This window comes from Mus caroli, chromosome 11 (assembly GCF_900094665.2).
Source record: "Mus caroli chromosome 11, CAROLI_EIJ_v1.1, whole genome shotgun sequence".
In the NCBI taxonomy this organism is placed as follows: domain Eukaryota; kingdom Metazoa; phylum Chordata; class Mammalia; order Rodentia; family Muridae; genus Mus; species Mus caroli.
The window spans coordinates 96278249-96290389 of NC_034580.1; the positions used below are offsets into that span (position 1 = coordinate 96278249).

Sequence of the window (12141 nt, forward strand, 5' to 3'; positions counted from 1 at the left end):
GAGAGAGAGAGAGAGAGAGAGAGAGAGAGAGAGAGAGAGAGAGAGAGAGAGAGTTCTGGGAGAATAGATGGGGTGTCCTGATAATAGTTCTTTCTGCCTCACCGCTACCTCCTTTGAAGGGCCTTGTGGTTACAGATCCAAAGACTAGCTGTGGTTCCTCCACCCAGCACTGCTTTCTGCACACACCTGCCTGGAGTCAATTCCTCAACTTCGTTGTTGTTCGAGACAAGGTCTATAAAGCTTTAGTGGCCCAGGAACTCACTCTGTAGACCAGGCTGGCATTGGACTCACAAGAGATCAGTCTGCCTCTGCCTCCTGAGTGCTGGGATTAAAGGTGTGTGCCACCATGCCCGGTTCTTTTGTTTTTGTTTTTGTTTTTGTTTTGTTTTGTTTTGTTTTTTTGAGGCAATCTCTTTCTCTATATAGCTGACCCAGAATTTGCTATGTATACCAGCATTTCTCTCATCAGACTGGAGACAGAAAAGGCCTGACTCGTGTGTAGCTTCGGAGCACTTTGCTAAACCTGCTGAATGCTGTCCCGGGACATAGCCATGCATTAAGAGGCCTTAGAAGGCCTGGGAAGCCAGGGCACTGTGGGTGAGGGATACCCCACAGTGGTCTGAATGGTAGATACCTGCTATGGCTGGGTAGAAGTCCTTGAAGTCTACCTGCTCATGGGCTCCCTCACAGCCAGCTAGACACCGAGCAAAGACCGTCATATACTCAGCCAGGGCCCGCTCCATGTCTTCTGTGCTGCTGCGAAAGTCCCCGCTGTTGTAAAGCTTCACAGCCCGGAGGAACACAGCCTGGAGAGGAGCATGGCGGGGGGAGTCAAGGGAACCCGAAGGCTCATAACGTGTGTGTGTGTGTGTGTGTGTGTGTGTGTGTGTGTGTTGGGTGAAGAGGTTGTAGGAAGGCGCACCAAGGCTAGCCATCCCTCCCACTCTCTCCACACCTCGTAGGGCTGGGCCTCCAGGTCGGTGAGGGACTCATCTCCAATATCCAGCATCCCCCTGTAGTAGCTGAGATACTTGGCGGTCAGCTCGTGCTTGGGGTTCCTCTGGAGGAAGGTGTAGGCCGCAGCCACCGCCTTCTCCAGTCGGTTCGCCTGGTGAGGAGCGTGGGGAGTGGGTCAGTGGGGGGCCTCGGACGCACCGCGGGGCCTCACGTTCTAGGGAAACTCGACGGCGGCCCCGGCCGCGCCCACCTTGAAGTGCGCGTAGTGCAGGTACTGATAGGGCAGGCGGCTCTGGAAGTCGCGCAGCAGCTGCCGCGGCGGGTAAGGGACTTGGAAGGCGGGCAGCGTCCTCTTGCAGCGCCGCAGGCAGGCGGCGCGCTCCAGGACGTGGCCGAAGAGCCGCAGCTCGCGAGCCCAGTCCTCGCCATCGCCGTCGTGGTCGCCGTCCGGGCCGGACGCGGGCTGAGGCTGCGAGGTGGCGGGGCCACTGCAGTTGGCGTGGCAGAAGGCCTCGCTGTCGCGCAGCAGCCGGTGCAGCCGCAGCGCCGCCTCCAGGTAGCGCGCGCTCTCGCGCCAGCTCTCGACTTCGTACTGCTCCAGAGCGTGGCCGTAGGCCGTGGCCAGTGGCATCAGGTCCTCCGGAGGGAATCCTCGGAAGCTGTATTTCTCGTACTGGGCCCCGGCGCTGCCCAGCAGCAGCCACAGCAGCCCCCACGCCCCGCGAGCCATGCCCGCGCCGCGCCCGGAGGCTTACGGAGCAGCCCGCGACCGTCGGGCTCCAGCCCAGCCCACCCCCACCCCACCCCCGGAGCTCCTGCTGGGTCTTAGCGCCGGGCCCCAGGCTAGAGCCGGGAGGCTGGGGTGCCTCTTTAGGACCGTCAGTTGACGCTCAAGTCCGCTACGTGGGCTGGCCCTCGACCACTAGCAATGCTTACACCACTACTGGCCCTCCCTGTCAGACACGGGTGGGTGGGGCTACGTCTCACGCCCAGAAAGCCCCTCCCCACCAGCAGTGTCCCCCCCCCCCCCACAAGTGCCACCTCTGTCCACTTTGCCTACGCAAAGTGGACGAAGCCACATAATCTGGTCTTTTTCTCCTCGAGTCCCCTTTGCATCCCCTAGGTGGCCCGGTAAACACCCGCGCTGGCGTCGAGGGGGAACACACCTCGTGTTACGCGCAATGACACCATCAGCCTCCCGCCGGAGCAAGATTCCTGTGTCTTTAGTGCAGCCAGGCTTTTGCAGGACAAAACAGCCTTTCACCTAGAGAACATTCTCCCTAACCCCCCTTTCCTCCAACCTTTCGCGGGAGGAGAGTTGGGGCGGGTGTGTGTGTGTGTGTGTGTGTGTGTAGAACTGAAATAGCCTTCAGATTACAGCCTCACCTGCCACCAGAAGGGGCCTAGATTTGGGGTGCCAGGAAAAGCTAGAGATTCCTCCAACAGGCTTTAGGACCCAGAGACTCTGGAAAAAACTTTTTCATTTTGGAAGTCCACTCCAACTTCTCATCTTTCCCGAACCTCCCTCTGGGCCAGGCCCCGGGTCTCAGTCCCGGATGGAGTTTGGGGGGAGGGAGACTCAGAGATCTTTATGGCAAATTCCTTGGACTCCAGAGACTCTCAACCTGGCCCCCACCTCCTAGTTCACCATAAAATATCACCCTGCCCGGCCAGCTCATTCTCTCCAGCCCCCATTCCACGTGGACCCGCCAGGGCGGGGTGGGGAGAGAGGACAGGAAGGGGGGGGAGTCAGCTCTGAGAGGAGGGGGAAGGAGGCTGGCGGCTGGCGTCCGCTCTCACTGCAGGCGTCCCTGGTCTGGGCACCATGTTCCTTGTGGGGTCCTCCAGCCACACCCTCCACGGGCTCCGCATACTGCCGTTGCTGCTGCTTCTACAGACCTCGGAGAGGGGATTGGGTCGTGCCAGCCCGGCCGGAGCCCCCTTGGAAGATGTGGTCATCGAGAGATACCACATCCCTCGGGCCTGTCCCCGAGAAGTGCAGATGGGGGATTTTGTGCGTTACCACTACAATGGCACTTTCGAAGACGGGAAAAAGTTTGACTCCAGGTAAGAGCTTGGGCACTCCGGGACTCAGCACCACTTTTCTGAGCTTCCAGAGAATGTTGCCCCTTCTAAGATTTGCATTCCTGTAGTTCTTTCATAATCCTTTGCTACAAACAGCATCCTGGGGAGAGCACCTCAAAGGATGCCTCCTATCTTCAATACCAAATTTTCAACTCCTAAAAGATTCCTGACCCCGCCCACGTCCCCCTCCTAACCCCCCTGGAATATTTGATGCTCAGGTGAAGTGCCACATATACTTACCATAACTTAAACACAGACATACCCTGTGTTTAAAAACATACCCTGGCACGCAGTCTTAGAGGGCAAAGAGACTGTGCCTACTACACGTAAACCCTGAGGTGAGTGGATGGATGGTCGGCCTGGTGCCACCTCCCTTTGCACACACTCTGGCTCCCTGTCTATTTCTATCTCCAGTTTTCTATGCCCTTGTGGTTGGAGACTGGAGAAATAACCTTTCCTTGAGGGTGTAGGGCCCTAGAGCAGCTAGGGAGGGTCTTAAGCAGAGTGGACATTATAATTTGGGGGTAGACCATAGCTGATGCCGTGACCAAACTGTCCACGTGTCACAAAGTCTGACATGCCATCCTGGGAACTCTTAGTGCCTCCTTCTCCAAGCCTCTGGGAACTCAGTTCCTCCATTTTAGCTTCAGCAGCCAACACCAGGCTCCAATGCCAGCCTTGGCTTGACGGGATCAGCATCTTCCATTCTGATCCAGGACCTTGGTTGGCCAGACAGACAGCCGTTGGTTTTGGGGGGACAGATCAGAGCTGTGTGGTAGCCTCTTTCCAGGCTATAAGGTATACTTCAGGCCCTATCACACTTGGAACTCTACACCACAAAGAAGAGTTGCCTTTCACTCTCCTCTCTGAAATAGACAGCTCAGCCCACAGGCAATTAGTGGTCATGACTCTGGAGGGAGATTTTTTGGTACCGTGGTTAAGAATACCTTCTCCATCTTTGTAAGGCCCTGGGTTTAAATTCGGGCTGTGACAGAGGAGGAGTCTTAACTTCCCTTGTCTGAAACATGGGATGGGAACACTACCCACATCCTCAGGTTTGAATGGTGACAATGAATGACAGTGGCTTCCACAGAGCCTCCAGGCCTCCAGTGGGTTCAGGACATAATTGTCGTAGACTCTGGCAGAACCATAAGTCTGATGGTGTTTAACTCATAGAAACTTTGTGCTCAGCATTGTTTTTTTGTTTTGTTTTGTTAAGGGGGTGGGGGAGTAGATCATGACAAGGTTTCTCTGTGTAGCCCTGACTGTTAAGAAACTCATGCTGACCTCAAACTCACGAAGATCCACTTGCCTCTGCCCCTAAGTGCTGGGATTAAAGGTGTGCACTACCACCATCTGGTACCATTGGCTTTTATATAGCGCTGTAAAGGAAATAGACCAGACATAAAGCCTGCCCTGTGGGCAAGATGAGGAAGAGAGCTGGGAGCACAGCCCAGTAAGAGATTTATCTTATGTCTATGAATCTTTTGCTGAAATGTAGGTATGCACGCTGGGGGCATGCCTCATGTTGGAGGAAGTCAGAAGAGGGCTGGATGGCTGTGGCTGGATGGATGTCGGTGCCGTGACTTGAACTCACATATTCTGCCAGTGTGACAAGTGCTCTAAACTCTGAGGCATCCTCCAGCCTCCCTGTTTGAGACAGGATCTCACTATGCAGCCCTGGCTGCCCTGAGAATCACTATGTAGAACAGGCTGGTCCCAGTTTACAAAGATTGGCATACCTGTCCCCCAAGCTAAAATAAAAGGCGTGGACTGGGTGTGGTGGCACACGCCTTTAATCCCAGTACTCGGGAGGCAGAGGCAGGTGGATTTCTGAGTTTGAAGCCAGCCTGGTCTACAAAGTGAGTTCCAGGACAGCCAGGGCTACACAGAGAAACCCTGTCTCGAAAAAAGCAAAAAACAACAAACAAACAAACAAACAAACAAAGATTAAAGGCGTGTACCACCATGCTCAGCCTTCCAGCAATAGTGGGATGGGAGCTGGGGGTATCTTCCCTGGTGGGGACTTCTTAAGCCTGTCTTGGGCACAGTTTCTAAATGTTGAAACTGGAAAAGTTTTTTAGTCCTTGGATATCTTCAACCAAAATAGAATCTCCCAGCCTTGGAGAGATGGCTCACCACTTGTTCTTGCAGAGGACCTGGTTTTTGTTCTGAAAACTCTTATGGTGGCTTGTAACAATCTGTAACTCCAGTTCCAGGGGATCTGACTCCCTCTTCTGCCCTTCTTAGGCACCAGACATGGCATGCACATGGTGCAGAGACATACAGACAAAACACTCAGCCGGGCGTGGTGGCGCACGCCTTTAATCCCAGCACTCGGGAGGCAGAGGCAGGCGGATTTCTGAGTTCGAGGCCAGCCTGGTCTACAAAGTGAGTGCCAGGACAGCCAGGGCTACACAGAGAAACCCTGTCTCGAAAAACCAAAAAAAAAAAAAACACTCATGTACATACATACATACATACTCACACATACATATTTTAAAAATATTTATTTATTTTATGTATATGAGTACATTGTAGCTGTACAGATGGTTGTGAGCCATCATGTGGTTGCTGGGAATTGAATTCAGGACCTCTGCTCACTCCGGTCGGCCCTACTCATTCTAGCCCTGCTCACTCCGGCCCAAAGATTTAATTATTATTATATATAAGCACACTATAGCTGTTTTCAGACACACCAGAAGAGAGAGTCAGATCTTATTACAGATGGTTGTGTGCCACCATATGGTTGCTGGGATTTGAACTCAGGACCTTAGGAAGAACAGTCAGTGTTCTTAACCGCTGAGCCATCTTTCCAACCCTACATACATCTTTTTAAAAGGATTAATATCCCATTCTTGGGGCTGGAAGTGTAGTTCCAGCATCCCAGCTGTAATCCCAGCACCCAGGAGGCAGAGGCAGGAAGAACCTAAATTTAGGGTCATCCTTGGCTACATAGAAAGTTCCAGGACAGCTAGTACTACAAATGACACCTGACTCCAAGAGCAGGGATGGGGGTGACTGGAGCGATAGTGTAATGGTTAAGGGCACTTGCTGTGTACAATCATGAGAACCTGGGCATCCTGTGCACACTGAGTCAAGGAGATAACCTGCCTCCAACGATGAGCCATAGAGTGACGGATGAGGACATCCAGTGCCCTTTGGGTGCCTCCGAATGCACATATGGGTGCACACACAGGTGTGCACACACTCACAGACATACGCACATATACACATCTCTCTTTCCTTTAAAGAAAAGAACTCTCTCTTGACTTGTGAAAACAGACAAAAGCCAGGGTAAGTTTAGAATGGGCTTTCTTCAGAGGAAGGCTGTTCTCTGCCTCTCCAGGGCCCGCCCACTTCTGCTTCCTTGGAGAAAGGATGCTCAGAAGGAGAAACAGAGCTCCTCGAGACCTGAGGTGGTGTGATGAGTCCGCAAAGCCAAACAGAACAGCTGGAGTTGAGTTCAGCAGCCTGGGCCTGGCCTGGCATATATGGGAGACCCTAGATTCTCTTTCCAGTATCAGAATAAACAAAAGGGAAAAAAAACCTGAAAATCACAATACCCACCCCACGGGGAGAAAAATTCAGTGAAATGATGAATGCAAAGTGCCAAGAGCTTAATTTCACATACAGTAAGTTCTCAATGAATACTCATTTGCCCCCAAGCTATGCTATCAGAAGTAGCAATAGGTAGCACACAGTTCTGTCTGCTCCACTCCACCCTCTTGCTGGGGAGTAAATGTTCCTGGCCTCCTCTGGGACTTCCTTCTCCTAATAGCCTATTATTAATATTAATGTTACTATTAATATGTATATATTTAGACAGGGTTTCTCTATGTAACTCTGCAACTCCCTATTTAGACCAGACTGGTCACAAACTCACAGAGATCTACCCACCTCTGCCACCAGGGTGCTGGGATTAAAAGTGTGAGCTACCATACCCAGCCAGCCTGTTATCTTTTTTTTTTTTTTTTTTTTTTTTTTTTTTTTTTTTTTTGGTTTTTTCGAGACAGGGTTTCTCTGTGTAGCCCTGGCTGTCCTGGCACTCACTTTGTAGACCAGGCTGGCCTCGAACTCAGAAATCCGCCTGCCTCTGCCTCCCAAGTGCTGGGATTAAAGGCGTGCGCCACCACACCCAGCTCAGCCTGTTATCTTAAGAGGGGCATAAGGGCTATCCCAGACAAGAGAGTTGGAGGAAAAAAAAAGAGAAAGTTAGGAATGTGTGTGTCCGCATCGTGTCCTATGTGTGTATGAGACTGAGTAGCCAGGCATTGGGTGAATGCATGCATGCTCATCTGTCCTGTTTCCTCCCCCAGCTATGACCGTAGCACCCTGGTGGCCATCATTGTGGGCGTAGGCCGCCTCATCACCGGCATGGACCGGGGTCTCATGGGCATGTGTGTCAACGAGCGCCGCCGCCTCATTGTGCCTCCCCACCTGGGCTACGGCAGCATCGGTGTGGGTAAGGAGGCCAGGGGACAGGTATAAGGTGTGTGAGCATGGGGGCAGGAGGCAGGGATAGACAAGATGCTGAAGCTCAAAGGTTCTGAGTGACTAGGCCAAGGTCATACTGTTCACCATCTGATTGGTGGGAGCTGTGGCCGTCAGTTCGCTCTGAAATGAGAAAAGTTGGATGGATACAGAGTCCTGTGCAGAGGTACAGGAGTCACCGCTTGGTTAGGAGAGAGGGTAGCTGGAGCCAGAGGTACAGCAGATAGAGTAGGAGTCCCACATCTAAGTAGTGGTATGGGGACCTCCAGCTGGGCTTCGGACTTGTGTAAACCCAACCTCTGCTGCTTCCCCACAGCGGGCCTCATCCCCCCTGATGCCACCCTCTATTTTGACGTGGTCCTGCTGGACGTGTGGAACAAGGCAGACACGGTGCAGTCAACTATCCTCCTGCGCCCTCCCTACTGCCCCCGAATGGTGCAGAACAGTGACTTTGTGCGCTATCACTACAATGGCACTCTGCTGGATGGCACTGCCTTTGACAGCAGGTAGAAGCTAGGGGCCGTCCTAAGGGCTGGGGACTGGGAGCAAGAGAAGGGAGCCCTGGTGTGCCCTGCCTCTCTGGCCTCTAACCACAGGATCTCTGCCTTTTTCTCTGCAGCTACAGTAGGGGAGGCACTTATGACACCTACATCGGCTCTGGTTGGCTGATCAAAGGCATGGACCAGGGGCTGCTGGGCATGTGCCCTGGAGAGAAAAGGAAGATCATTATCCCTCCCTTCCTGGCTTATGGGGAGAAAGGCTATGGTAAGGGACTCCTCTGGAAGAGGAAAAGCCAGGATCCACATGGAAGTGTTCAGGTTGTATACTGTCGAAGGGCAGCCAGCCAGCCAGGGAGGCAAGCAGAGATGAAATTCCCCTCCCTAGACAGGACGGCTTTATTCTGATTCACATAGAGGCTCAGTACGGGTTGGTGACAGGTTGGCGACGGCTCTGAGGGCAACCCAAAGGAGGAGAATAGGCCACAGAGTTGGTCCTTTTGCATGAGGCACCTTGCTGTGCCTGGGCTTGCTCCCCACGTGTATGGTTCAAGCCCTGTGCCTTCCCCCAGGGACTGTGATACCCCCGCAGGCCTCCCTGGTCTTCTATGTCCTGCTGCTGGATGTCCACAACCCGAAGGACACGGTCCAGCTGGAGACGCTGGAGCTGCCCCAGGGCTGTGTCCGGCGAGCTGTGGCGGGGGACTTCATGCGTTACCACTACAATGGCTCTTTGATGGATGGTACCCTCTTTGATTCCAGGTCAGGGGGTGTCCTGAGGTGGGAGGGTGGAGACTGAGGAGCACTCTGAACTGCCTGGAAGGGGTGGGGCACCTTTGACCCCCTCCCCACCCTTTCCCCTGTCTTACAGCTACTCCCGAAACCACACCTACAATACCTATGTCGGGCAGGGTTACATCATCCCTGGGATGGACCAGGGGCTGCAAGGCGCATGCATAGGGGAGCGAAGGAGGATTACTGTGCCCCCTCACCTTGCCTACGGGGAGAATGGGACAGGTAGGATTTGGTCCCCAGGCCACCCTTCTGCTCCTCTGAAGTGTACCCCTGAGATTGCTGTCCCTCTTGTTGCCCAAACATGTGAAGCTTAAACTTGGTCACCCATTGGATCCCTACCAGGGAGACTCTGTATGCTGTACCTCCAAGGTAGGCCCCAACCCCCAATAGTGAACAAGGACAGCAAGCCTGAGTTTGGAGACAGAATAGTTAAGGACAAAGAGTCTAGCACCACTGAGCAAAGAGGTCTGTATTACAGATTTTGGGAGCCTCTGGCTCTTCACTAATGCACTGCACATCACTCATGGCAGGGTGTTACTGGTAGCCTGCAAGGTGTTGGGTGGAAAAGGGTTTTCCTGTTCCTTGTCCCATTCCTTCAACAGGAAGATGTAGGTAGCGGGAAGCACTCATTCTGGAACATGCCATCTGACCTTGCATGGTTTCTTGAGATTGGGAGGAGGTATCCAGCCTGGGCCCCATGGAGATAGTGAGAAGCCCCCACCCAGAGCCCTCAGCTAACTGTGCCCCATCTGGCCTCAGGAGACAAGATCCCTGGCTCGGCTGTGCTCATCTTCGATGTGCACGTCATCGACTTCCACAACCCTGCGGACCCCGTGGAAATCAAGACGCTGTCCCGGCCTCCTGAGAACTGCAATGAGACATCCAAAATCGGGGACTTCATTCGCTACCACTACAACTGTTCTCTGATGGACGGCACCAGGCTCTTCTCATCGTGGGTTCTTGGGCAGGGCCAGGGCTGGGCTGATGGTGGGTTTAGGTGTGGGTGAGCTTGCCAGGCTCCTTCTCCTCTCTCTGGGTCTCACAGTCTCTTACTTCCCATGTCACTGAGCCTCGGGGAGCCACGGGTGTGAAATGCAGAGAAATGGGGGTGTAAAGCTGGAGGAAGTGAGAACTGCCATTCTAGAATGATATATTGAAAGAGACAAGCCTTCAGTCACCCTTGTTGCTGGGAATCCACTCTCCCCACAGCCACGACTATGAGGCCCCTCAAGAGATCACCCTCGGAGCCAACAAAGTGATCGAAGGTCTGGACAGGGGCCTGCAGGGCATGTGTGTAGGAGAGAGGAGGCAGCTCATTGTGCCCCCACACCTGGCCCACGGGGAGAATGGAGGTGAGAGACAGAGACCCAGATTCTAAGTCTATTCCCATGGTTTGCCCCATCCATCTCAGGCCTTGGCCACTGGTGGGTGGGACCAGGGAAACTTTTAGGATGGTTAAACACCCCGTGCCCCTTCCATAAGAGAAAGCGGAGACCTGCGTCAAGGCTCAGCTTCAAACCTCACTGGAATTCTGTTCTCTTTGCCCTCCATCTCTCCAGCCCGGGGTGTCCCTGGCAGTGCTGTGCTGCTATTTGAGGTGGAGCTGGTATCCCGAGAGGATGGCCTGCCCACAGGCTACCTGTTTGTGTGGTACCAGGATCCTTCCACTAGCCTTTTTGAAGACATGGATCTCAATAAAGATGGAGAGGTGCCCCCAGAAGAGGTGGGTCAGGAACTCAGTCACAACCCCAACCCAGAAGCCAGCATGCGCATTGCCCTCTGGCTGCCTACCTTGCTCCCCTCTGCTGAGTTCCATGCATTCCCTCCTGCACACTGTGCATGCAGCCTGTCCTCCTCCTCCCACCCTCCATCTCAGACCCAAATCCTCTGGGTACCAGGCTGGGGGTGGGGTGGGGGTGGGAACAATGTGGGCCAGCACCTGGGGCCCCTTCCCAAGGCCATCCACAGCTGTGGATCATGAGCCTCACCGCCTCGTCCTCCTCTGCTCTCCCCTCCCCCAGTTTTCTTCCTTCATCAAGGCTCAAGTGAACGAAGGCAAAGGACGCCTCATGCCTGGGCAAGACCCAGACAAAACCATCAGTGACATGTTTCAGAACCAGGACCGGAACCAGGATGGCAAGATCACAGCTGAGGAGCTCAAGCTGAAGTCAGATGAGGACCAGGAGCGGGTCCATGAGGAGCTCTGAGGGCCAGAGTGTCAGGCCTGACCTCAGACACAAAGGCCCCTCGGCTGGGGGGCCAGTGGGCATGGAGCTGGCCTGCTAACAGCCCCCGACCCCTCAGGGGGAATAACTCTGGGAGTCACTGGATATCAGTGGAGACTACTGTGGTCGTCCCACGCATGGGCCATGGCTTTCAGTCCTCAGCACAGACATCTGTATTTTTCTCTTCCAACCCTAAGCCTCTTCCTTAAGGTTCTTGTGATAGAGCCAATTCAGGGAGGAGGCCCTGAGGTTTGGCTAGGGCCATCGCCGACCCCACACACCCATCCTCCCACCCACGTCACTAAGGCACGGCAAGGGTGAGCTTCTTGGTCCTTCACTTTCCCAAATGTGCCCTTTATTTGTACTGTCCTGTCCCATCTCCCTGTCCCCGCCCCCTCTGTCATGGCAGCTCTGCAGGGGCATGAATCTGGGCATTCTCCTGCCTCAGCTCTGCCTGCTCCTCAGGAACTGGTGGCTCCAGCTGCCCACCCACCCTTCTCACTCATCTCCTCCCAAGCCACCGGGGTCAGGTCTTTCATCTTAAAAAGTTTCCTCTAAAATGAAAGGTTGTGTAAGAGGAAAGCCTGCGCAGACTCAAGGGTTTCGAAAACCTGCACTTGGTGCTAATCTGAGGGGAGGAAGGTGGGCAGGATCGTGGACTCAAAGGCTAAACTGATCCAGTTCTTTCTCCTTTGTGTCAATAAAAGGTTAAACTGAAGACCTCAAGAAGTGGACAGATGTTTGGTTTTCTTTTTGGTGCTTGTATTGTATGCCTGTATGTGTGTGGGACTGGTGGCTGAGTTCCGATGTCCCTGACAATCTCTCTTTTATTTTTTTTTAAATTTTTTTAGTGTGTTTGTATGTGTGCATAGATGGATAGATGGATGTTTTGCCTGCATGTATGTCTTTTGTACTACATGTGTGCCTGGCAACCACAGAATCCACAAAAGGGTCTATCAGATGCCCTGAGACCGGAGTTAGAGCCAATTGTTATCTGCCATGTGTGTGCTGGGAACTGAACGTGGCCCTCCTGAAGAGCAGTATGGGCTCTCTTACCTTTATCTTTTAGGGTTTCTTTTTTTTTTTTT

General features: G+C 53.5%; 2 protein-coding genes across 2 annotated transcripts in view; one reads left to right on the forward strand and one right to left on the reverse strand.

The window, feature by feature from the left end:
• The window catches only part of P3h4 (prolyl 3-hydroxylase family member 4 (non-enzymatic)), a 6235-nt gene extending 4533 nt beyond the window's left edge, over positions 1-1702 (reverse strand). The window contains 3 exon segments of the mRNA XM_021178274.2: positions 524-806; positions 956-1108; positions 1208-1702. Of these exon segments, the coding sequence (XP_021033933.1) occupies positions 524-806; positions 956-1108; positions 1208-1687 (916 nt within the window). The 5' untranslated portion in view covers positions 1688-1702.
• Positions 1703-2691: 989 nt separating this feature from the next.
• On the forward strand, positions 2692-11787 carry Fkbp10 (FKBP prolyl isomerase 10). The gene is made up of 10 exons (XM_021177369.1): positions 2692-3024; positions 7362-7507; positions 7853-8042; positions 8156-8301; positions 8606-8795; positions 8905-9050; positions 9588-9780; positions 10038-10180; positions 10388-10551; positions 10850-11787. Exons 1-10 carry the CDS (start codon positions 2783-2785, stop codon positions 11033-11035), a joined length of 1746 nt encoding a protein of 581 aa, XP_021033028.1. The 5' UTR covers positions 2692-2782; the 3' UTR covers positions 11036-11787.
• The last annotated feature ends 354 nt before the right edge of the window (positions 11788-12141 follow it).

Coding starts and splice junctions, on each gene's coding strand:
- Fkbp10 (XM_021177369.1), top strand. CDS start 2,783: ATGTTCCTTGTGGGGTCCTCCAGCCACACCCTCCACGGGCTCCGCATA. Junction 8,796..8,904: donor GGTACCCTCTTTGATTCCAG/GTCAGGGGGTGT, acceptor CCTGTCTTACAG/CTACTCCCGAAACCACACCT. Junction 10,181..10,387: donor GGCCCACGGGGAGAATGGAG/GTGAGAGACAGA, acceptor CCATCTCTCCAG/CCCGGGGTGTCCCTGGCAGT.